Source organism: Urocitellus parryii, chromosome 8, assembly GCF_045843805.1.
Source record: "Urocitellus parryii isolate mUroPar1 chromosome 8, mUroPar1.hap1, whole genome shotgun sequence".
Taxonomy (NCBI): domain Eukaryota; kingdom Metazoa; phylum Chordata; class Mammalia; order Rodentia; family Sciuridae; genus Urocitellus; species Urocitellus parryii.
Genome location: NC_135538.1, coordinates 61,664,852 through 61,691,424, shown reverse-complemented (window position 1 = coordinate 61,691,424; position 26,573 = coordinate 61,664,852). Strand labels below are relative to the sequence as shown.

The 26,573-nt window shown below is 34.1% G+C and overlaps 1 protein-coding gene across 5 annotated transcripts; it reads right to left on the bottom strand.

Annotated features, from left to right (window-relative positions):
- Positions 1-559: 559 nt before the first annotated feature.
- Positions 560-25,092, bottom strand: Pnisr (PNN interacting serine and arginine rich protein). Of its 5 annotated transcripts, none has more exons than XM_026402515.2 (12): positions 24,952-25,087; positions 15,156-15,267; positions 13,469-13,657; positions 11,888-12,111; positions 10,301-10,472; positions 9,056-9,246; positions 7,142-7,279; positions 5,073-5,172; positions 4,309-4,362; positions 2,998-3,168; positions 1,028-2,114; positions 560-781 (listed from the first exon to the last, which is right to left on the bottom strand). In XM_026402515.2, the coding sequence occupies exons 2-12, from the start codon at positions 15,241-15,243 to the stop codon at positions 751-753; spliced, it is 2,445 nt and encodes an 814-aa protein (XP_026258300.2). In that variant the 5' UTR covers positions 15,244-15,267; positions 24,952-25,087; the 3' UTR covers positions 560-750. The 5 variants fall into 5 exon arrangements, with proteins under 5 accessions (XP_026258300.2, XP_026258302.2, XP_026258301.2 ...); XM_026402517.2 differs by having other exon boundaries at positions 1,470-2,114; XM_026402516.2 differs by having other exon boundaries at positions 15,156-15,248.
- Positions 25,093-26,573: the final 1,481 nt, after the last annotated feature.

The following is a 26,573-nucleotide window of genomic DNA, read 5'->3' as shown; positions in this document are numbered from 1 at the left end:
CAGAAGTGGACTGTAAAATATAGTTCCAGAGTTGACCATTAATGTCAAATACAATCATTCATTACAAATAACTACTGGTGCACTGGCTTGATTGATTCTAGCAATTTCATTTTACAGGAGTGAACCATTATTCAGTACACATAGAGAATATATTACTTGAAAATCCCCAAAATAAGAAGTTTAGAAAGCTGATTAAATCCTTCCAAATGAAAATTAAAGGTCTATTTCTGGCCCTCTTCCATACCCTTAAAGTTAGAAATTGACAAAAGTCCATGGGCACAATTTACAAACTTTGACAAACTACTAAGTTAAAACTGTTTTCTTTGGGGGAAGTGGGAGGAAGTACCTTTAAAACCTGTTATACAAAATTCCAGCTGCCTTTTTATAAAAGTACGTTCCTTAGATTAAAATCATAAAATTACGGTGCAAGAGTTTAACAAAAATGAACTAAAGAGCTTTATTGACATCACAGTACATTCGAGAATAATTTTAAGAACATTACAGCTGAAAGAGAATGGCATGTTTATAGTCTTATTATGCACTATTTTTTGAAAAAAAGTAATACAAAGAAATCCTATTAAGTAACTTGGAGCAGCATTTGGAAAAAAATACACCTATTTACAGATTAAAAAAAAAAAAAAGATTCTGGTTTCACCTACACAGCCACAATGTGCCTCTATAATGAGACAAGCCCTTAAAACTCATGGAATTTTTTAAAACAACATCATGGCATTCTTGCCACATCATTCCTCAGCGCTTACGACGGGGAGGGGTTGTTGATCTGGAAAAAAAAAGGGAAAAGACAAAATTTAAAAATAAAAATGTGTTTGAAATTAAAAATCTGCAATTTAAAATAAATAGTATTATATAGGATTTCTAACATTATTTAAAACTATGATCATTTATCAAGTACCAAGTACCAAACTGAGTTTATTAAAGAGAGAGAGAGAAAGGACACTTTCAACTTTGAATAAATTCAGTCAAATTTTTTTAAAAATCAGACAAAATACTTTAAAAAGTATACTACCTTGATCGGGACTTAGACTTGTGTTTGCGGCTTGCCTTCTTACCAGACCTTTGAGATTTCTCCATGGATCGCGATCGACTATGTTTAGGCTTCTTAGCCTTCTTTTCTTTGCTACTTCCTGGAGATTCAGAACTGCTCCTTCCACTAGAATCAGAGCCTGAATGCTTTTTACTATCTTTGGTAGTACTTTTCTTACTATCCTGTCTAGAATCATGTCTTATGATTTTAACAGATATAGAACCACTCCTAGAGAATGTTCTTTCACTTTCTCGTTTCCTTTTTAACCTATCATCTTGACTACTGAATTTAAAATCTTTTTCTTCCCTTTTTTGTTTTTCTTTTCTTTTATCCTGTTCACGCTCCCTTTCCTTATCTTTCTTTTTCCTATCTTTATCTACACTTCGACTCCTTTCCTTTTTCCTCTCTTGTTCTTTAGCCTCACCTTTATGCTTATGACTGCTCCCACTAAGATTTCCACGTTGATCCTCAATTTTACGCCTATCTCGACTCCTACTGCGACTGGAACGACTGGTTCGTCTATCCCTTGAGCGACTTCTACTTCTACGTCTCTCTCGGGAAGGACTCCGATTTCGTCGTCTTTCTCTTTCAAGGCTACTTCTATTAGATCTTCTCCTATCTCTAACCTTAATCCTAGCCCTATTAGTCTCTATTTTAATTCTGCGAGAGTAGCTTCTACTTCTGCTACGTCTAGCTTTAGTTGTTGGAGATCTACTCCTACTATGTCTCTTTTTCCTTTTAGGAGAAGAAGACCGAGAAGATGTGCGACTACTACCTGAGCTAGAACTGTATGAAGAACTAGAGACAGTACTACTAGTACTACTAGTTCTGCTATTGCTACTGGAACTACCACTACTAGAACTTCCTGATCTACTCCTTCCTTGTTTCTCTTTTTCTTTATGCTCTTTTTTTGGTTCTAAAACTGACGTATTTTCATTCGGAGTTCTTTTCTTTTCATTAACCAGATCACCATCTGCTTCTCTTGCTTCTAGCAGTGATAAACTATTTTGCTCTTTATGGATAAATTCATTCATCTCTTTTGCAACCCTTTCTGTTTGTTGCTTTTCTTCTGAAACAGAAAAAGACAAAAAGAAAGGCTATGAAAAGTTGAACTTAAAACAAAAAAAACCTATACTACCAAATTTCAAGGTATCAGGTTCTAACAATAAAGCAGCACTATTTAATAGAATTAGTATATAAACAACATAAGAAATTCAAAAATTTTCTAGTAGCCACATTAAAAAGGTAAAAAGAATCAGAAGGAATTAATTAGAATGTTTTATTAACCCAATATATTAGAACTGAATATTCTACTTTTTTAATGTATAATCTTTGAAATCTAGTATGTATTTTATACCTTACAGAACCTCTCAGTGTGGGCTAGCCACATTCCAAATACTCAATAACTACATGTTACTAATTAGCTACCATTCTGGTAGTCACAAAGAGTATTAAAGTGTGGAGATGCATATGAAGGGAAAAAAGTTTTCCCTTTTGTTCAATTACAGCAACTTAAGGAAAGTAAGTGATTCATAGAAAAATTTGAGCAGCTAACTCTTAAAAATCATCTTTAAAAATTGTCTAACATTTTTCAAAAAAGAAATTCTAATATTCTCTTTCATTATTCCTAGTATTATATAAACCCTTAAAAGCTGTCCTCAGGTAAAGTATTTTAAATAAAAAATTTCTAGGCCTTCTTTCCTTATGCCCATATATCCAACCTACTTGTCAACAGTCTTACAAATAACATTCCTCCACTTAAAAAAATCTTCTTTTTCATTTCAACAATTTTAACAAGAAATAAAGTTGCCCTAAATAGATTAGCTTACAGCCACTGGAATGAATGGCTCCTAAAACAATGAAAAATTTGTGACCTTGGTTTCAGTTATAACACATATTACTTGTAATCTAGACTCAAAATTCATTCTATCCAGATAGTTTAAAAGATATACCTTCCATCTGTTTATCATGTAATAGCTGTTGTTCTTTCTCTTTTCTCCAAAAGGCTTCCTGTTTTTGCCGGATTCGGTGCCGCAATTCTTCATCATCAGTGTCAGATGACTCAGAGCCTCTGTCGCTCCTCTCATCTTCACTGTCTCCTGATCCGTAACCACCCAGTCCACCTGTGTGCATAAAGCTCAGTCTATCATATGAAAAAATTATGCTATCATTAAAAACTTTTTAAGGTCCGAGAAGAAAGCTCATTTTTTTTTTATTGCCTTTTCCTGGAAGAATATGCTTATTCGGGGTGGGGAGAAGCATAAATTCAAATGTTTAAGGAGTTTTTTGAATACTGAGACAACTTATTCTTTCTGGGGTATTTTATATATTTTTCACCATTATGGAAACATGATAATGGCTGTTTCACTATCCACACTGGCCAACAAAACCATTTAACAGGGTAGTAATAAAGTCTCACTAAAGCTTAATCAATTCAACTATCTTAATAGAATTTATGATGATTCTGAAAATATTTCTAAAGTTAAATCTTTCATTGTCCAAAGTTTAGGAATCTCAGGTAGGATATTAAGCATTTTTCCCCTAAAATTAGTATAATTCTCATTGGTACAAAACTGATATGACACTGAAACTACTCCCCACCCTGAAGTGATCTAAATAGTAACCATAACAAAACCATATGGGCATTTGGTTTTACCCAGTTCTCTTGTGCCTCACAAAAATTATGAAATAAAGATGTAGAAAAGGCAAATTCAAGTTTTAGAACCTTGATAATGTATCATGCAAACAGCAAATTCTGAACACATCACTACAGTTATCCTATGATAAGTAGACCCTTTTCTCTATGTAAAAACTTGACTTGTTGCAATACAATTCATATAAAAGCCATTAAAAGCATTAGTGGATAGACAAATGCCTAAGGTATGTATGCAATAATTCTGAAAGTGAGCTTAGATACTATCATGGCTAAATTATGACCTCTTAAGTACAAACTATATATATAACTATACATTTATACAATATACATATTGGAGCAATTAATGAGGAAATCCTTCATTCAACTTGCCCCAATAACCTACAATTAACCATTACATTTCTAATAGTCCGACTATGACTGCTTTAAGTAAAAAAAAAAAAAAAAAAAAATAAGTAAGCTTTTTAGAAACTGATATAACCCTGAGATCTAGGTTTTATAAAATGAGTAAGAATAGTGCAGTTTCAATACAGAACATGTGGAGAAACAAGGTAAGTGTGATTTTTTTTTTTTCCCTTTAGGCCCTCTCACAAATAAGGAAAACACTTACCGAGTCCAGAGAGGGAAGCCAGTGCACTGGACTGTGCCAGCTGTTTTGCAGGAGCTTTGTATCACATCAACAACAGGAACAACATGTTAACACAAATAGCCACGATTTCATAGTCATGAGAGTCTATGGTATTGTTAAATCTACTACTATTGCTGCTTTTTGGGGAGAGAAGAAACATTAAAAACATAACATTCATTTTAAACCAGTAGCATGTCTGGCTTTGAAATTTTAATTCTGATGTGAGCTGAAATTGGTTTATAACTAGGAAAAATGTTGACTAGTACAACTGTATTTCTGAGATACAGCACATAATTTTTGTCTTCAATATGTATTTAAAGTGTTACTAAAATCATGGGGGGATGGAAATCACTTGTTTCTGTGAGAATTATAAGTGATAAAACTGAAAATTCACAAAGTGCAAATTAAAAATTCATTGTCAAATATATTATACTATAAGTCATATATTGATACCATGGTATCTATAAAAAAAAATCAGGTGAAATAAATTGAACATCAGAAATTTGCCACAATACATGTTATAGGACAACAGCATGATTGCTAATTTGTGTTCAGGTAGGTCAGATAAATATATTTGTATAGTTTTAATATGGTATTTATGAATCTAATCTTTCCCAAAGAGTTAAAACATGCATGGAGATTATTTAAATATCTATATAATAATTCAGAGGACAACAAAAGTCCAAAATAATCAATAAAACCAAAATTCCCCCAGAAAAACAAAACCAAGAACACCCACAATATACCTTTCGTTGCTTTCCGGTGTGCATCTTTGGCTACATAATAAATTTCTTCGTCTGTGACATCCAACAGAATTTCAGTCAGAAGCATTTTTGTCAGCAACATCTAAGGAAAAATATTTATACACAGTTTCTTATTTATTATTATAGTCAAGAATACAGCTTGGTATTTTCAAAAAGTTAAAATTCAAAGCCTTTTTTTTTTTTTTCTTTTTGGTACTAAGGACTGATTACTGATTACTACTGAGTGCATTACCACTGAGCTGCTTTTATTTTTTATCTTGAGACAGGGTTTTGCTAACTTGCAGAGACTGGCCTCCAACTTGTGACACTCCTGCTTCAGTCTCTCAAGTCACTGGGATTATAGGTATATGTCACTTCATCAAGCATTTTGAGATCAGAGCAGCCATTCCAAGAACAATCTATCTTGAAAGCTATTCTAAAACACTGAAACTTAAAAATTCCAAAGTCATGAGGATTTTAAAAAAAGTTAATCTATAGAGACACTGAATTCTTTGTTTTGTTTGTTTTTACTTAATTTCTTTTAATGTGGTCCTGAGAAGATTGAACTGGGTCTCACATGTGCTAGGAAAGCGTTCTACCACTTCTGCCCCCAAACACTGAATTTTTATTCTAGAATGACACAAAAAGTTAATAGTTCCTAATAAAAATTTCTATAGGTGCTTTAAAATTAAAGAAGTAGGCTTTTGTTTAATAATACTGGTAAGCAGTACGGTATCAGTTTCTTAATCCCTTCTTAAGGTTAGGTTAAAAATATCAATGGGGGAGAGGGCAAGGAAAGTTAAGGACTACCAGATGAAGTTCTTTTATTCTTGACTACCATAATGTAACTCATAAACTATAACAGCTATTTAAATAAGAGTTAATGTCGCATAAGATGGAGAGTATACTAGGTTTGGAGCATGAACTGGATTTTTGCACTGATTTGGCTACCAAAAATTGTTTGAAATGTAGACTCTTAGTCCCCTACCCTCTCTATGTTTCTAATTACCCATCTATTAAAATGAGAGCAGACTGAATTGGTATTATCTCAATGTTTCAAAGACCTCTGGGAAGTACATCACATTATTCTCCTAATCTCACAAACTGACAATATACATTATAGATAACAGAGGCTTTAAAAACTATTAAAATGAAGAAATACAATTAACTCTGTTCAATCCCAGTGCTTCCTAAACTTATCTTTCTGTAAATTCTTCTAATCTTTCTCAGTATTTCTACTTAAAAAACAAAACAAGGGGCTGGGGTTGTGGCTCAGTGGTAGAGCACTTGCCTAGCATGTGTGAGGCCCTGGGTTTGAGTCCCAGTACCGCATATAAATAAAGGTCCATTTACAACTAAAATAAATATATATTAAAAAAAAAAAAAAAACCTTAGAAAATAACAGATCAGGGCTGGGATTGTAGCTCAGTGGTAGAGTGTTTGCCTAGCATGAGAGAGGCACTGGACTCACTCCTCAGCATCACATAAAAATAAAGGTATTGCCAGGCACAGTGGTATGTACCTGTAATCCCAGAAACTCAAGAGGCTGAGGCAGGAAGATCATGAGTTGAGAGCCAGCTTCAGCAATTTAGCCAGGCCCTAAGCAACTCAGTGAAACACTGTATCTAAATAAGACACAAAAAGGGATGGAGTTGTGGCTCAGTGGTTAAGCACTCCTGTGTTCAATCCCTGGTTCCAAAATAAATAAATAAAAATAAAGGTAATGTGTCCATCTACATCTTAAATTTTTTTTTTTTTTTTTAAGTAACTGATCAACATATTCTCTTGGGTCTCAACCAGTTTAATTACATCACTGATATTAAGAAATGAGCTTAATAAATGCTTTATAGGTTATGATTTTGTGATTTATTTATATTATTCAAATTCTTTCAGGGTAGTAGTGGTAGGGGTATTATTTGAATCTTGTAGACATAATTTGCCTAGCAATCTACATATATGAAGAAATAGTTCATAACTGTTTCAGATTCCTCCATTTAAATGTTTTAGATAACCAATCAATTTTAAAACATTATACACAAATCCTTATACATAATAAGAACTTAACATGATACCATTTGATATTCTTTCTCTTCTTCAGTCATCTCTGGTTCACTTTGCTCTTCCTGAGGAACTGGAGATGGACTTCTGGTGATTTTTCCACTGCTTGCAGCCTCAATGTTTTCAGTATCTTCATCTTCCTCATCACTATCCTACAAAAATAGTAAGTAGTCCAAATTGATGTATAATATAAAATCTTTATGAAAAATACAAAACCTGAAGTTAAAGTTGATGAAAACATACAAGTGAAACTGCTCTCTGAATTACACTGTTTTTCTTATTTGGTGCTGGGATCAAACTCCTGGATGCTAAGCATGTGTTCTACCACTGTGCACCCTTCTAGCCCCTCTAAATTACGTTTTTGTAGTACAGATTTCATTTGGTAGTTTAAAGTATAACCCATGAAGGAATGTAAAGAGGCTGATGAAAATAAATTATTTTTTCAATTTTCTTTTCTCTTTGGTCAATTTTGACCTTATTTTATAAATAAGCAGAAAAATATCCCAGTCAGAGACAAAATTTAATTGATATCCATTATACAGGATGGCCCCAAAATAAGTGGCCTGTAGAATTTTAGATAAATGGACCATAGCAGTACTAGTCAAAATAATTTTTACAACTATATATTTAAGCCATTTACCTAACATGTGACTTAATATGAAAAATCCCTGGTCGGTTCCAAGATCTCAGCTTGCCCTGAAACTTAACAGTAGACAGATACATAAGAAATTAGGTTTACTTGAGACTAAGAAAATGCCAGCAGTTTGTCTGTATCTCTTTATAGTTTTAGGTTTCAATATCTAGATACCATACCCTAAAAAGGGGACCCTTGCTTAGTCAAAAACAACCGCAGCAGCAGCAACAAAACCCCAAAATCCCATTATCATAACTCCCTGCAATGCTATTAAGAAAAGATAAGATAGCTATTTAAATACTGTTATGGAAAGACTATTTGAACCAAGGGACAAATATATGTAATACAAACACAAAGGCATTTGGGAGGACAATCTCCAATTATTTTAAGACACTAAAAGAAATCTGGAGAGCCACTGTGTCATATAAAGATCTTCTTTGATCTTTAGAAAAGGTAAATTCTAATGGTGTTTATTCTTTCTCATTTCATAACATCTATATAATAGATTTGGCAGAGGTGTTTTGGAAGAAAAATAAAATTAACCTAAGATCTTTGAGGAAAACCAAAGACCAAAATCCAGTTATCCTGCTGTACTTGAAACTTACCTTTGAAGAAGAAAATGGCCCTGAGGGGAAGACCCGTTTCCTGAGTTACATATTGAGTACTGATGTGGCTGTCATACCAGCTAGGAACATGTTAATGCTGAATAGAAAAATTCCTAAACTTCTCATGCCATTTAACTGATGAATGAAGATTAAAAGACTTAAAACACATTGATTTTCACTACTCATGTCAAAAACAATGAAATATATTACATCCTTAGGTGTAAGTATTTACTCATAAGAAGGGCAGAGTTATTTCTCTATTGCCATATAAGTTTTTTTTTTTTAGTTGTCAATGGACTTTATTTTATTTATTTATATGCAGTGTTGAGAATCAAACCCAGTGCCTTATACATACTAGGTCAAGTGGTCTACCACTTAGCCACAATCCCAGAGCTCTACTGCCATTTAATATAGTTTTAGGGAGTCAGCTGAACAACAATGAAAGAATATAGATTTGTTTAGACCAATTCAGAATCTGATGGAATAACCTCTTTCTGAAATAAAATGTTTTATAAACTCATAGTTCCTCTTTCCTTCATCTTTTTTCCCATAATACATAAAAAATAAACCCCAGAATACTTACTGCAAGTAATGTCAGAAACATTAATTTTTCTTATAATTATCAATCTCAAACTTTTTGCACAGACAAAATTATCACAGGGAGTTTCTTGCCAAAGGATTCTACTTACAAATTTACTTCTTTGAGGTAAGCGAGGGCCATCTCCTCCTTCAGCATCTTCTGTGGCCTTCTTTTCTTTTTTGGATAACTGTGAACGTTGTTGTTCCATTCTTTCTTTTTCTAATTTCTTCTGCTTCTCACGTTCCATTTTTTCAAGACCTTCACGAATCCAAGCTGGAAGAGTCCTGCGTTTTACTGCATCTGTTTTACACCAAAAAAATATATACAAGTCAGGCAAAAATCATACAATTGAGTTCCTTCTTGGTTTTCTACAAACTTGTGAGTAAAAATAAAACACAAAGCCCATCAATATCATGTTTTTCTTTAAAACCATCCCATTTTCAAAGTAATATCAAATATGTTCAAATGCTTATAATTTGCCAGGGCACAATAAAAAAAAAAACAAAACACACACACACTAAACTGTCACCTCATTTAATCCTTACAAAAGTCAGAAGACATTACCATTATTATCTGATCTCTTTCATAGGTGAAGAAACTGAAGCTTAAAGAGATAAATGAATATGCATAAAGTTAAAAAGTCAGTAATATGTGTGTGGGTGAAATTCTATATTAAGTTGTTCCCTAAAATATGAAAGCAGAGTCAAATAAAAGCACAACTAAATTTTCACACTAAGAATTCATTAAATAAGTTAAAAAAGCCATAATTAGAATCTTCCTAAAATATAAAAAGAAAAGACTTAAATGTTCTAGTCAATTAAATGTTAGATGAATTGTAACTTTCCAGATAAAGGTAGTATTTATGTAAACTGGCACTGGCAATAAATTAGCTTTAAGATTATTTAAAAATTAAAGTTTTCTACCAAAATACTTATGGAGAATGAAATAATTAAAGGAAAATTAATTTGGCCACAATGTACCAGATGAACTGAAAGTAAAAAAAGACCCAAGATGGAGAAGAGTCAGGTTTAAAAAGGGAGAATTGTTCATAGAACTGCATAATGTACTGAAATATCAACACTGAAGAAAACTGCAAGATTCTCTAGTCATCAAAAATTGCATTTTATCACAAAATATAGAACTTAAGGTAAATATTTAAAGACTATTCAAAATCTTTTATAAATCAGCATCTTTTGTGTAATTTTAAGGTTTTATATTATTAAAATGATAGGGTTTTCAAGCACCAATTTTTAACATATCAGAGGCATTAAAACAATTTAAGAAAATAAAGACACCCTTTTTACAGTGATAAAGAAATCATGCCAATTGTGGTTCAACAAACTTAAATAGCTACCAATTTGTGGAGGCTCCTGCTTCACAGGAAGTGCAATAGGTGAGCGTTGCCGATCCCTGAATGATGATGGCCTTTCTCTCCGATTCTGGGGAGGTGCTGGAGGTCCTGGAGGTCCTGGTTGCCAATAAGGAGGATGAAATCCACCTTGCGGTGGACCAAAAGCAGCCCCATGCTGAAAGAGTATTGCATTTTATTTTTCTTCAATTTAAAAAAATACACTCTCTGGGACACACGTGTGTTATGAACTGGGACAGTAGAAATCCATGTGTGCAGCAAATCCAAGAATTCCATGGTTCTAACATCCACCGATATTTCTGTAAGCCCCAAGAACCTAGGCTTACTTCTCTTAAGAAAGATAAAGATTTTTGCCTATTAAATGTAAAGAGCCTTCTAAAACTCAGCTGATACACTATTTTCAATTGTATAGAAGCCCTACTGGCACCAATACATGAAATATCAAATTTTCTTTTAATTAGAAAATATAGGAAATTTCTTGTCAATTTAAACTTTCTTTTTCTACTGAATTCAAGTTGTTCCTATAATCCTGCAGAATCTATTTATGTATAAGCAAAGAAAGAAATGAATTGTTACAGTAATTTTTTTTTTTTTTTTTTGCAATTCTGCTATTTTTCAGAGGCTTTTCTAAGGCCTGTTGCCAATAAAGAAAATTCTTTGTCTTGTTAGCATGGGATTCACAAGTAAAATGGGTAAGTAGAAGCTCTCTATCACTATGTTTCTTAAAAAAATAAAATAAAATAAAACCACCATATATGTATAGAAAGTGAGAGCATACAACCAGTATCTGGATATATATTAACTCGATCTCAAGGCAAATACATTACCAAATTTACCTTGGAATTAGTGAAATATTATATGGGGCTTTTCAAATTTTAAATCATGACAGCTCAGTTTATAAAGTAACAACTGCAATCAGTTATTTCAAAATGTCATCTAGCATTATAACTTCTGGGTAGACCATAGCAGAGTAAATACAGAAAATAAAGTCTCACATAATAACACTATTCCCCATAGAGTTCTATGTCCCTAGGAATGAACTGGATGTTACAAAGGATATCATGTACAAGTCCATTAATATGTCATGTTGGAATGGGAAAACAACAACAACAACAACAACAAAGCCACTAGAAAAGTCATAATTCTACATAGCAGAAGGACCTAGAGTTAGGAAGATGATCTATGTTCATGTGTATTATTAATGTCTTAAAAATAATCTATTATTGATAAATAATGTATTCAACTACTGTGCATTTTCTAAACTTTATTCAATATTTAAATGTATCACTTTGAAATTAGAAACAAAGCATCATATAACTATTGAATTTATACATTTTTTAATTTTACCCAAAATTTCCTCTAATGTTTCTTATACTATTTTCCTAATCAAATAAAAAAACAGAAAATAAAAATCTAATAATTTTAATAAATTGATAACTTTTCTGAGACACTGTACATGCTTATCTGTACAACTCTGAAAAGTGAAACATATCTTAGGTATTCTTGATGAGATACTTCCAAAAATGGATTACGTGCACATCTACAATATTAAAGCAACAAAATATCTTTCACCTGATAGTCAAACTGGTTCACTGGCCCCACTGCAAAATTATCGGGTGGTCCACCAAAGTTGTGATTGTTCTGGTTAAATATATGCCTGTTGTCAGGGGCAAATTCCCCACTGTCCTGACTGTTGCTGTCTTCAGAAGGAGGAACAATGTCCATTGGGCCTGGTGTTGGTGGCATCCATGGCTGATCTGGAGGGGGGTGTGGGGGCTGCTGATGCATTCCCCATTCTATTTAGGATTTAGGCATAAAAATATTCAACAGGGGGTTATAACAAAATCAACACAAATTTTCAAGATTTCAAGAAAGCTAGATTTTTCAGTAAAGAAACAGATTTTTTAAAAAACAATTTATGACTTCTTGGTCAAATTCCTTTTGTATATCTTACAAATAGGCAAAGAACTAAACTATCTTATAAATAATTCAAATGAGTTAAATCCATTCTAATTCACATCCTAAACAAATGGGAATCAAATGCCCAAAATTATTTTTAACGAATGTAACATAAATCCACAGAAACTTTTTGAATTTTTCTATTCTTGTTCAATAACACCATAAAAATAATACTTAAATTTTTATATAAGTTCTTTCTTCCATGAACACATTTATCCTCACAACATCCCTGTGAGGTAGGGGAAATCAGGTATTATTTTTGCCCATTTCATGAAGGGAAATTGAGGCACACAGATGTTAAATAACTTTACCAGGGTCACAAAGAAAACCAGTAGAGTGAAACTGGTGAATGGGGATGCCAGGGTGAGTCATGTATAAACTTGAACTTGGGGATTAAAACATTTTCAAACTTGAGAAAATTTGGCTTTCAGGAAAGCTAGAAATAAATCACCTCACAATATCAAAAATTAGAATATTTGTTATTTTTAAAATAGTGTTAGGGAATTCCTTCCTGTATTTCCATTTTTTATAGTAACATGAGAAACAATAAATAGGGAAACGGGAATATGACTTCACCATCAGCATACCCAAATGAGAAATTCTTCTATCAATAGTTTAAAGTGATTATTAAAAAACAATAAAAATACAAGCCATGGAATTAGCCAAGGAATCTAAATCATACTGTGAATTAAAAAAAAAAACAAACAAAAAATAAAACAAACAGAAACTTATGGAAGATCTTCACTATCAGAAAAAAGGAAAGAGTAAGATGGGTGGATGGTAGGGGCAGAGTATATTCGACAGACTTATTTGTCACATAGTGACACAATTTTTCTTTAATTAGAGGCTAGACATGTACTCTGCCACTGCTGCTTCTGAAAAGGCCAGAGGTTGCAACAGAGAGACAAAGAATGCTCTCTTCCCTAGATGCCAAGTGAGGTTTCCAGAGTGTTCCCAGCCCCTGTCAGCCTAGGAATGAAGAACCAAGAAAAGAATCAAACTGAGTGCCACAATGCTAGCAGAATGAGCACAGAATAATTTTATCCACTAAATGTCAAGGTCAAATCAAATTGAGACTGCCTATTCTTTAAAGAGCATTAATTTCAAGAAGTCATAAAACTAAGCAAATTAATTTACCATTAACCTTCACTTTATTTTAAAAACAGTCCTAAAATTTGGAAAATGTAAACAAACCTGGTTGCCACATTCTATTAAAATTGGAATCCCCTTGAAAATTCCCATGATTGTTTGGACCAGATTCCATTGCAGACATATCTTGTCCATTTGGCATCATTCCTGGTGGTTGTTCTACTATGCTTTGCTGTCCTGAAGCTTCTCTTTGGGCAATCCAAGCCTGGGCCAATGCTGCCCAGTCAATCTGGCCTAACGTAAATTAACACAGAATTTAGCATTCAGAATGTAGGAGCTAAAAAAGAACAGTGCCTCTAATAAAACAAGCATCTCAGTTATTCCTTAATAAAACTTTAAAATTTTATAGAATGTTATACCTCAAAAGATGCTTAGAAACTAATCCATACTCAGGCCTCAGCATAATCTACTTAACATCTTCTAAAATGAACTCCACAAAGACACTTTTAACCCATTACTCATACTAACTCATAGGACGTTAATGCCCTGCATCTTACTTTTACTAAGTTTTTAAAAAGTCTCCTGTTGCCTCTTTTTAAACCACCATAAAAGTAATCAAAGTCAACCTTTCTTCCTTAGCATGTACTATATTCTTCTTTCCAGGCCTACCTTTGATCCTATAGATCTGAATAAGTATAGTTATCTCTCCCTGCTCCTCTCCGGGTTGCTCTTCTTTAAGGCTCCCTTCTCCAGTCAAAATACACTTTCCTTAACAACTTTGTAGTCATTCTTCACTCAAAACTCATTGTCCCTCACTATCTTGAAGGTCTCTTCACTTCTTCTCCAGCTTAAGATCAAATATTATTAATAAAACAAATAAAACAGAATGGGACACATCTTTTTCACATCTCAGTTCAGTAAAATTAAATAGACAATCTCACATACTTTCAGTGAAATTCAGATTTGGCATAATCTGGATGAAGTTAAATTTAGCAATGTGTATCTCTAACTTTCAAAATCTGCAACTGCAACCTAGCAAACCTAGCTCTTTTACTTAAAAAAAAAATTAAACAAGTTAATAATGATATGTACACAAAATTATGATGTTTCAAAAATAAAAAGCTGTAAACAAATATCCAAAAGTAGGCTTTGTTAAATTATAGTATGATCCTATAACAGAATGTTATGTAGATAATAAAAAAACAAATGGCATCAGATTATAAAGTTGGCCATAACATAAACAAATGTTAAAGTAAAGAAACATATGGGGGAGAGGGAGAAGCTTCCTATACTATTCTTCTACATTTATATATGCTTGAAATATTCCATAGTGAAAAGAAATCTTAAAAGTGCTATGGTATAGAATATACTGAATTTGATCTAATTGTGTAAGATTCAGAATTAACAACAGGGGCTAGGGATATAGCTCAGTAGTAGAGTGTGTGCCTTGTATGCCCAAGGCCCTGTATTCTAATCCCCAGCACCACAAAAAAAAAAAAAAAAAAAAAAAAAAGAATTAAAGTATGCTCTATTCAAGCAGTAAATTTTATGCTTTTTTATTTCTTTGGAAAAACAACACACACTAATATGTAAAATCTTTATAAAGCTTTCTATCCTTGGGGGAAGTCTTTCAAAGAAAAATTCTTATTACATATGTTATGGCAAGGCTGTTAATGATAAAAGTTACATTTTGATCATAAAATGATTCAAAATGAATCCCAATTCTGTTACCTATCACCTCTCCATTTCTAAATACCCGCCCCACTCCTTATCAAATTCAATTTTTTCTTACTTGGATCCTGTTGATGCTGGAATGACTGCATCCATTGTTGTTGGTTCAAGGGCCATTGCTGCCAAGGCTGTCCTCCTTGATCCCACATTCTTTCTTTAAAAATATAGATTTTCTATTTTCAAAAAATTAAACAGTTTAAAAAAATTACACTGCAAGTTCTTTAATTTTTTATCTGTACACACCAGAAATTATTATATGATGATACATTAATGTGATTAGAGCTCTAAAATTCTGATCAATATATTATCAGAGATGACTAGAATTTTTAGGTTGGTCAGAAAGAGTAGAAAATTTTATATTAATGCTCATGTTAGAGTTTGGTGGCCAAAAAAAGAAAAGCTCTAATCAACTTATCTTAAAAAGGGTAAAAATATAAGTATATACAATTTTCTGGAAATCTGATTATTTTGAAAATTACACAAAGTTTTTATTCTCTCTCCAAATGACTCCTGAAAAAGAGTTAACTAAATAGCGATAGCTGATGAAGAAAGTTTCTCCTTATAATTATAGTTAATAAATGCAGACAGTGGAATAGAATTAGAAAACTGCCATAATGCCAAATCTAATAATCGATTCAGGAAAACTTGGAAGAAAAGTTGATGAGAAATCAAATTCACAGGTTACCAAAACACCATCCCCAAAGATTGTGAGGTGTCTATGAATGGAAGTACTATGTTCCCAAAATCACTATGGATATTCTTACCAAAAATGTTTAACTGAAACTAAAGAAACTATAGAAGATTTAAAAAATGACATAAACAATATCTGAAGAAACAATCAGACAAAGCCAGAAAGTGAGAGAATCTCCAAGACCTGGTTTCTTAACATGTTAAATAGATTGAAAAATTGTGAGTGGGTCATCATAACTAGCCTGCTTTTTTGTAAATAATCCTGAAAACTTTTCTAATAAAAAATTTTAAATTCCTACAAGTCTATTATCTTCATACTTTATCATTGATATATAACCCTATTCAAGAAAAGAGAGATTAGATCCTTCTCTCTCCCCCTGCACAAAAGTCAATTCAAAACAGATTAAAGACCTAGGAATTAGACCAGAAACTATGTAACTCATAAAAGAAAATGTATACAACAGGCAACGTAACAGGCAACAACTTTCAATAGGATCCCTAAAACTTAGTAAATAATGCTAAGAATTAATAAATGGGATGGCATCAAATCAAACAGCTTCTGCACAGCAAAAGGAAACAAGAATGTGAAAGAGAACCTACAGAATGGGAGAAAATTTTTGCTAGTTATTTGTTGACAGAGAATTAATATCCAGAAAATATAAAGAATCCAAAATAAGTTAACACCAAAAACAACCCAATTAATAAAAGGGCAAATAAATACTTCTCAAAAAAAGAAATACAAATGTTCAACAAATACATGAAAAAATGTCCTACATCATTAGCAAATTAGGGAAATGCAATTCAAGTCTTTGCAGTATTCTCAGAACGTTATATAGTTCTGTTAGTGGTTGATTCTGATTTCTTTGTGGATCAGGGGTGGTACATTTCTTTGTTATCTCGATTACTTTAAAAGGCAAAACTACTTGTCTTCTGGTTACACTAATATAGTTTATCGCATCACCATCAGTAGAAGAAAACAAAACTAGTACTACATAGCACCACAACTGGAATTGGACATCAGTTACAAGCTAAATATACTTCTTTTTTAAATCTTTTCAGTGTTTCTTTCTTCTACCCCCACTTCCTCCTTTATTTCCCAACTTTAAAGTCCTTTAAACTAAATTAGTCATCAGAGCCCTCAAAAAGTAACTTTAATTTCAGTTTTAATTAAAGTTAACAAATCAAAAGGAAACACCAAAAAGCAATACCAACTGCTATTTTAACTGACTCAGAGGTTCTCCTTCTGTTTGAAACTTAGTTTGATTCACCTAACAGCACAAATATTTATATACTGGAATGGTGTGAGGGACAATGTGTATGTTCTTAGATTATGACGATTACAATAGAATAAATTTCAGAGATAAAACATAAAAGTGTGATTATTTCCACATTAAAGTTTACTTTCTGTTAACTTGATAATGGGGAATTATTTTACCATTATAAAGTTAAGGAAAAGAGATACACTGAAAATAAAGAGGCAAAGCTTCTTAAAATCTTTTTTTTAAAACACTTTCTTAATGTGTTATCTACTTGAACAATCCATTCACCATACAATATAATGTCAAACAATTTAGAAAATGAGAAAAAGGGGACAAACATTTGAAAATATTTTTGTCTGCCTGGCATTAACTTAAATGGTATAAAATAAGGTAATAAAATGCATTAATTCAATTTTTTTCAGTGGTACTCAGATTGAATCTAGGGCCTCAAACATATGAGGCAAGTACCTTACCACTGAGCTGCATCACCAACCCTTTGCCTCAGCCCCCAAAGGAGCCAGGATTACAGGCATATGCCACTGTGTCCTAGCTTAATTCAGATTTTTCTATAAAAGTCTGTTTGAAAATTAGCAAAGACAAACAAAAACAAAGAAAATTTTTTCCATCTTTTCATTTTCCACACAGTACAGGACAATACCAAATGAATAATAACTGAGTGGTCTTTTTGTTTATGGTACTTCTCAGGGTTAATAAGAAATTTGTTGACCTATACTTATGAGAATGAATATGCTGACCTAAGCACAACTTTGCTGTTGTTTCCAAATTTTAACAGCTTTTATCAGAATTCAATGCATGGGGGCTGGGGTTGTGGCTCAGAGGGAGAGCGATCACCTAGTATGCATGAGGCACTGGGTTCAATCCTCAGCACCACATAAAGTAAAATAAAGACACTGTTTCCACCTATAACTAAAAAATAAATATTAAAAAAAAGAATTCAATGCATGGATTTTTCAATCCTAAATTTTACACGATGTAGACAGAGTTCTATAAGGTGCCTACTGGAAACTCTAACAGTAAAACCACATTAATGATTAAATAGTACATATAACTACCTACACCATTTCCGAAACATAAATTTTCTTTTCCAGAAATCACTAGTTTCCCTTTCTTACTCAAGTTTAATAGATGTCATGAATTTTTTCAGTTCTCCTTTTAACTTTTCTGATCATCACTTGTCACCTAGACTTTAGAGCATAAGCTGTGGTTCACGATGCCTACTTCTACCTATTTATTAGCTATTAGAACATGGCAAAATAGTCTTTAATCCTTGAATTCCCCTCCTATAACAATGGAAGACATAATGACTACCTCATAGGATTATAGTGAAAAATACATGTAAACAGCACAGAAAGTTCCAATTAGTGGTGGTTAGTATCATTACCAGCACTTTCTCAGTATACTTCTGGTAACAGGTTTTTTAAAAAAGTTGATAAGGCCCTTTTTTTCCTATTCAAGTGCATTTTATTCTCCAGAAATAATCTAAGACTTACACAGATTTTCATTTTATCTTTGGAAGAACTCGTTTGTCTTATTGTCCCTACTTCTCACCAAATCATAGGTTGATTTAAAAAAAAAAAAAGTGCCAGGCATAGCTGCATATGCCTATTATCCTAGCAACTTGGAGGCTGAGAGGGGAGGATTTTAAGTTCAAGATCTATCTGAACAACTTACTGAGATCCCCCTCCTAAAAATAAGTTCTAAAAAAGAACAATAACTTCAGATATATACCTATATACCAAGAAGTTTTACTTACATAATTTTGACTGTCTGATTTGTTTTACTTACAGCCATTATTCTATATTTTTAAACCAATCACTTATAATGTAACAACTGTTATGTATCCCAAAGCTTTTCTTTCTGAAAGTTCTTATGGAAGCTACTATTCAAGTATAGTGTTTGATAAATTTAAGCCGAGAAAAATGGAGAAAAAGATGTGAAACTGTGAAAAGTAGAGAAGAATTTAAAAAAAAAAAAGAAAAGAAAGTGACAATAAAAGTCATGGAAGAAGTTAGAAGTTAGGAGCTGGGCTGGGGTTGTGGCTCAGTGGTAGAGCGCTCGCCTAGTATGTGCGGGGCCCTGGGTTTGATCCTCAGCACCACATAAAAATGAATGAATAGAATGAAAGTATTGTGTCCAACTACAACAAAAAACTAAATATTAAAAAAAAAAAAGCTAGGAGCTACTAAGGTGCTTCAATTAAATTTGGAATTAAGAAACTTGATCTGATTACCAAGAAAGACTCCTGGATGAGGGTATTGATATAAAAATGAACCAAAAAATGTACCTCTATTCAGTCATTTAAATGAATAAGGTAGATTTTTATGACAGATATGTTACAAACCATGTTAGTGGCGAGAAAAACTTACACAGACACATAAATAGAGATCAGGGAAATTTGATTTTTGATTATGATGTTCTGCACTCTTTGAATGACTTTATCATTAGTGCACTTTTCAAAATATATAGATTTTAAAAGATATAAATCAAGGGAAGTTGATGAGCATAATCAGTAATGACTGATATGGAAAATAAAAATTAAGACAAAAATCACCTAACTAAGAGACACTGGGCAAATCACCAGACCTTTATTTCATTTCTTATAGAGTAAATTTCTATAATTTAGTCCAAAAGAGGCGCCTCTGGTCATGAAAACTAAATTTAGAGTTACATTGAACATTGTAGAAAAAGAAGAGATTTTAGGCAAAGATCAGATATATTTAGATATTTAATATTATCTCTTATATATGTTTCAATATAACTCAACACTTGATAAAAGGTTTCATTATTTTTTAACTAAAAAACAAGTACCTAAGAATTTAGACGTCCTATTCTTTCTTCATTTTCACCATAATATCGTCACTATTAACAAACTTAACAAATACAAAATGTGAAAAACAGAAGTAGTAGAAAAGCCTTTCACTGGGTAATCAACAGATAGACATGCTTTGTCCCTCAGTATCTATGAGGGATTGGTTTCAGGATGCCCATGGACACCAAAATCTGTGAACTCTCAAGTCCCTTATCCAAAAAGGTGTAAATTTGCATATAACTAATGCACACACTTCTATATACTTTAAATCATCTTGATATTACTTATAGTACTTAATACAATGTAAATACTATGTAAAAGGTTGTTATACTGTATTGTTTAAATAATAACAAGAAAAAAAAAGGGGTCTATGTTCAGCACAGATGTTATTTTTCCCCCCAAGTACTTTCAATCTGCAATTGGTTGAACCCACAAGATATGGAACCCATTGATAGGGCAGACTGTGTTTTTAAATTCACTGTGGTTCTTTTGTTCCTTGGTTTGTTCTGCACTGCTGCAGATCAAACCCAAGGGCCTCCAAAATGCTAGGTTAGTGCTCTAACTTAGCTACACCTTCAGGATCACTTTGGTTTAATGACTAGCACAAAAATATACCATTGAAAATGACATTTACAGTTGGTTTAATAATGATTTGGAAAATGTTAGTAACTGTTAAACATGGGACTTCTCTATACTTCTGCATTGTTTGAAATGTTCCTTAATAATTTAAAGATGATATACACAGTACTTCTTACAGGGAAAATGTAATGAGTTTTCATATTTTTGTCTTGGCTTAAAGAAGAATCTTCTTGAGGGGAGAAGAAATATCTTACAATATCTGAATTCTCTACACTACTCTGTCCATACTAAGTGGTTAAATACTCATTCACTAAAATGTTACCAAGTAAATATATTAATATTTGGTCATGAAAATGACATTCTAATACTGCTGCTGTCCTTTTATAACATCAAAATTCGACCCAAATCTATCTATACTTCCTTTAGACTTAATTTTAAAGATCAATAGACTCAAGTTTTTTTAAACTTGAAGAAATTTGATGACTGATGAGTCAGATTGTAAACCTTTTTTTGAGAGTATATTTCTTCGCACGGTCAAGTTAACTGTAATATCCTTAGAAAACAATTGGGATTTGGGAAGATCAGAAAGATTTTTAAAAAATCAAGGTTTATACCGCATCATCAAAACTATCACACTGCTACAAATAAAAAACATGATTATCATCAGTGTTGTAGACTGAATTGAGCCTCTTCAAAAGTAAGCTGAAGTCCTACTCCCTCATACTTGTGAATGTGTCCTTATTTGGAAATAGTCTTTGCAGGTGTACTCAACTTAAGATTAGGTTGTACTTAAGTAGGGTGACATCTAAACAAATGACTGGGTTCCCTACAAGACAAAAGATTCAAACACCCAGACAGAGAATGTCATGTGACAATAGTGGCAGAAGTTAAAGTGAGGAGTCTACAAGTCTAGGCCAGGACTGACAGAAAGCACCAAAAGCTGGAAGAGGCAAAGAAGGACGCTACAGCCCAGGAGAACACAGCTCTGCCAAATCTTGATTTCAGACTGTCTTTGGAACTGTGAAATAAATTTCTGCTGTTTTAAGCCATCCATCCACTTTGTGGTAATTTGTTATGATAACTCTATGAAACCAATACAGTCAAGAAATGATCATTTAGCTTATTCCTTTCTAAAATGATTTTGTATTACAATCATCCTGTCTCTTGAGTTTCCTAAAATGACAACAGTTGTTAATATTTGCAAAGGTCACCCACAGACTGTGAGACAGAGATGAATGAGAATTAAAATTTGGTGTTTTAAAGCCCTCATGAATCAAATGCAAAGATATAGAACCAACTTGGGAGGTTGAGGCAAGAGAATCATGAATTCAAAGTCAGCCTCAGCGGGGCTGGGGTTGTGGCTCAGTGGTAGAGTGCTTGCCTAGCATGTGTGAGGCCCTTGGTTCGATCCTCAGCATTGCATAAATAAATAAAATAAAGTATTGTGCCCATCTACAACTTAAAAAAAAAAAAAAGTCAGCCTCAGCAAATTAGCAAGGCCCTAAGCAACTCAAGTGAGACCCTGTCTCTAAATAAAAAAGGTAGGGCTCAGTTAAGTGCCCCTGGATTCAATCCCCAGTGAACACCTCCCTGCAAAAGACTATAACACACCTGTCCTTTTGATGCATATGGTAAAATTATTCTCACATCAAACATAAAGCTGAAAAGTCACAAAATACAAAGATCCTCTTTCCACCTGCCAGTTCAGTCTTACACACAAGTGACCTCAAAGTCAAAAAGAATTCATTTGTTTAATTTCAAGTTAGGTGGAAATGCCACTGGTAAAGATTATTCTTGAAATGTGGTTAAAAAAAATGATTTGATTTCACATGCATTTTAGTATACAGTGAAATATTTTGCAGCTTGTAGTTCAAAAGAGGAACAGTACTAAAAAAAAAATGCAGAATTGGATAGTTTGGTTCTAATGCCCCCCAAACTAGTAATAACTGAAAAATAAAGGCCTAAAGTGACAATTAGCAATGAGCATGTTTATGCACCTACACCTTAGTTCTATGTCATTTGGCAATAAAAGAACGATGAGTTCTTAGAGAAGGAGCTGATTCTAGGACTGGGGCAGGAAATATGTGACTGGACCATCTTATGGTGCCAAGAAATACGAAAGAGTTACAAAAAAAATAAATAAAAGAGGAACAGTACACACATTGAAAGAGCTGCCAATGGTCAAAGCTGAAACAATTTAAAAATCAAAATGAAGCTATACTGGATTGTAACAGATTATAAAATAAACATCCATGGGCCTACACTGACATAAACGTTTAATTAAGCTGGACACAGTGAGACACACTTGTAATTCCAGCAACTTGGAAGTCTGAGGCAGAAGGATCCCAAATTCAAGACTAGCCTCAGTAATGTAGCAAGGCCCTAAGCAACTCAGCAAGACCCTGTCTCAAAATAAAAAAATGAAATTGGTTGAGGACATGGCTCAGAAGTCAGGCACCCTTGGGTTAAAGCCTCACTAACAAATAAATAAATACTTAAATAAATTAACAAACAGGAGGAAAGGGACAAATCCCCCATAGAGATTTCCAAATAAATTGTGAAAATACTCCACCCTAATGGAGGGGGAGAATAACTCTCCATTACTAAAGGTTATGCAAAGCAACTTCCTTCCAAAATGTATAGCATGGAAAGGAGAGAAGGTGGTAATTTAACAATGGTAAAGCCTGACAAACACTATCTCAGGAAGATGATCAAACTCACTATCAATATGTTAAGTCACACTAAGAGTATGTACTCTTTATAGCATGTGATGAAAAGGGCTTTACCTCAGTGATCATCCTCCCAAAACCAGTAACAGCATTTCAATCATGAGGAAAACATCTGGCAAATTCCAGTATACCTGACCAACACTCAAAAATGTAAAGGTTATTCTACAGAAGTATGCCAGGGCTGCCATAACCAACTACCACAGAATACTACTTTAAGCAACAGAAATATATTTCCTCATAATCATGGAGACTGAAAGTCCAAGATCAAAGCTTCAGCAGGATTGATTTCATTCTGAAGCTTTTCTCTTCAGATTGTAGATCCCTCTGCATCTAAATCTCTAAGGAAACCAGTCATATTGAATTGGATTAGGGCCCATGAGAATGATATTATTTTACCTCTTTAAAGACCCTATCTCCAGGGCTGGGGCTAGCTAGGGTCAGTGGTATGGCACGTGAGGCACTGGGTTCAAACCTCAGCAACACATAAAAACTTTAAAATAAAATAAAGGTATTGTGTCCACATACAACTAAAAAAAAAAGGACCCTATTTCCAATATGGTCAAATTCTGAAGTAAAGAAGTTAGGACTTCAACATATGAATTTTGGGGGACACAATTCAATCCATTTTAGTCATAAAAATAAACAAAGCCTGAGAAACTCTCACAGGCCAGTGGAGACTAAAGGCACATGACACCTAAATGTAATGTGGTGCCCCAAACAGGATTTTGGTGAGAAAAAATAACTACAGTTTAAAAAACTAAGGAAACAGTAATAAACCACGGACTCCGTTAATAACAGTTTATCAATATCATTTCATAAATTGTAACAAAAAGTACCACACTTATCAGGGAAGAAACGGGAAAGGAGGGACGATTATGTACTATCTGCTCCATTATTCTGTAAATCAAAAATTATTCTAAAATATAAAGTTTATTAATAACTTTTTAAAAACAGAGTCTCTCAAGGACATCTTAAAAGAACTGATTTACTATTACTCTCCCGATAGCCCTTTTACACTTTACAAAAATCCCAGAGTAAAATCTTTTTGTTCATGTTTTGTTGTTTTCACTGTATTCAAATGAGAAATTTCAGGTTTACTTTGCTTTACGTGGTTCAGGGAGGGAAACAGATTAATAAGGGATTTTAAATTAGAATGTTAATTTAACAATTTAATCACCCAGAATCAAAATTTGTCCAAAGCCCAATTTAAGTGACGATACTATTCACTATAAGACGAAAACAACCAAAATATACTACCTGTTTCCTTGTGAAGCTTAACACATAATGTCCATCACTGGATAAGAACACAAGAAAAACAAAAAGTAAGGCACCTAATTGTAGTTAACAGGACGCAGTGGCCTTCAGCCGCGCCTGCGTAGTTGGAGCCGCGCAGAGTGTAAGCTCCAGGCCTCGGCCCCCGCCTCCTCCGCCGCCGCAACACCCCCTCCCCAGAAGAGTTCCCACTGCGCACGCGCAGTACTTAACGGCCGGTCAGGAGCCCAACAATTAGTCCGGTCTCATCCAAGAAGAAACTCTTAAATTAGAAGAAAAGGTAGTGCGCGCTCTCTTTAATAACATTTCCCTTTTATAGACAGCACCGCTCTGATTCACCAAGTCAGGCAGACACTGCTGCTTTAAGGGAATGAGGTTCCAGCAGTCACGCCAAGCAGCGTACGCAGCCTATTTAACTCATGGTACCTAGGCCACAGCAACCAAGAGGTTTGTAATAATCCACCAAGTCCCCACGTGCAATTGTTCTTCATCACTTACCCACTCTTGTTCCGGAACACTGCTGTCGCCACGGTTCTTGCAATACCTCTCCAACCCTTTTCGATGCTTCTACTTCTTCACGAACAAGACAAGATGGCGCACGATAGGACTCACCCGGAAGTGAATATTAATAACATCCGCTTGTCATCTGAAGCCATACTAGCACTGGTCCTTGCTTGTCGGCACGTCACTGTGGCGGATTGACAAGGTCCGATGCCATTTTTGTTATGGGCAAAACCACATCGACTTCTACAAGCGTTTGAACATTCCTATAATCACCTCTTAATGTAAGCTCGCTCCGGTGCCCTACGCATTTTCATCTTTATAGTGGGCAGAAAGCCAAGAGCCTCACTGTCCTACACAGAGGACGCCCTCAAATCTCTTACTTTAGTAATAAGCTCCTCCTTCAAGAGGACGTGTGTATCCCACTCCCGCCCCTGGAACATTCCCGCTCTGGGAAAAAGGCTGAGTTCACGTCTCCACTTTCAGACTACGGAAGGACTTGAGGGTCAAACTCAGTCGTCTCTGGTCAGTTGCTGAGTGATCCCGGAACAGCTTTTTAGGCACGACAGGATTTGGCCCCAACCTTCTTGGAATACCCGAGACTGGAGCCTCCTTGAACGCTGCCGAAGGTTCAGGGGAACAGGATATTTGTGCGGGTGGCCTGTTTGGGTCGATAGCCAAAGTGGAGACTTTATCTGACCCACAGCCATCTGCCGTCCCCTTTGTTAACCCAAAGCATGGCGCCCCTTCTGGAGATGTTTGCTCAGCTCTACTTGGCTCAGCTAGTTCTTAAATTTCTTTATCCGTGACCTTTAGGAAATAGTGTTCGGAAGTCTTCTATTCCCTTTTCCTCCCGAAGGGCATATGCAGTGCAGTTCCTTAAAAAGAAAACTTTGACTCCACAATGTTTTAATGTGAACAACATTTGTCTATCAAAAGTACCAATTTATATACTAGGAATTTCAAATTAGAAAAAAAGTGTCCCCAAAATGTAGTATTTATTTCTTGGCTAATCGTGGGTAAATGCCTTTCCTGAGGGGACAGATTTTTGCATAACTGAAGAAAGTCTGCACTCAGAATCTAAATCATTTCTTTGGGAGTTGGTGGACGGGAGAATCCTGCAGTTTACTGTAGAGTCAAGAGTACTACTAAATGAATAACAAACATAAGTATATGGCCCACGATTGGTCTCACCCTCAAGGAATTATTACTAACATCTGCTTGTCATCTTTAAGGGAGAGAATATGGGTACCCTTTATCAGTGTTCCTTGCTAAAGCACTCTGAACCCAGAAACACCTGGATTATCATCAGAATGAAGTCCTCACTGGCTGAAGATCTGCTGGTCCTCTTTAGGAATTAAACCAGAAACACTGCAACTCTTAGAAAAAAAAAATGTATGGCCAACATATAGGCACAGGCAATGACTTTCTCAATAGGACCCCTAAAGCTCAGGAAATAATGCCAAGAATAAATGGGATGACATCGAATTAAAAAAGTTTCTGCACAGCAAAGGAAACAAGAATGTGAAGAGAGAATCTCCAGAATCAGAGAAAATCTTTGCTAGTCATTCTTCTAACAAAGGATTAATATGTGGAATATGTAAAGAACAAAGTTAATA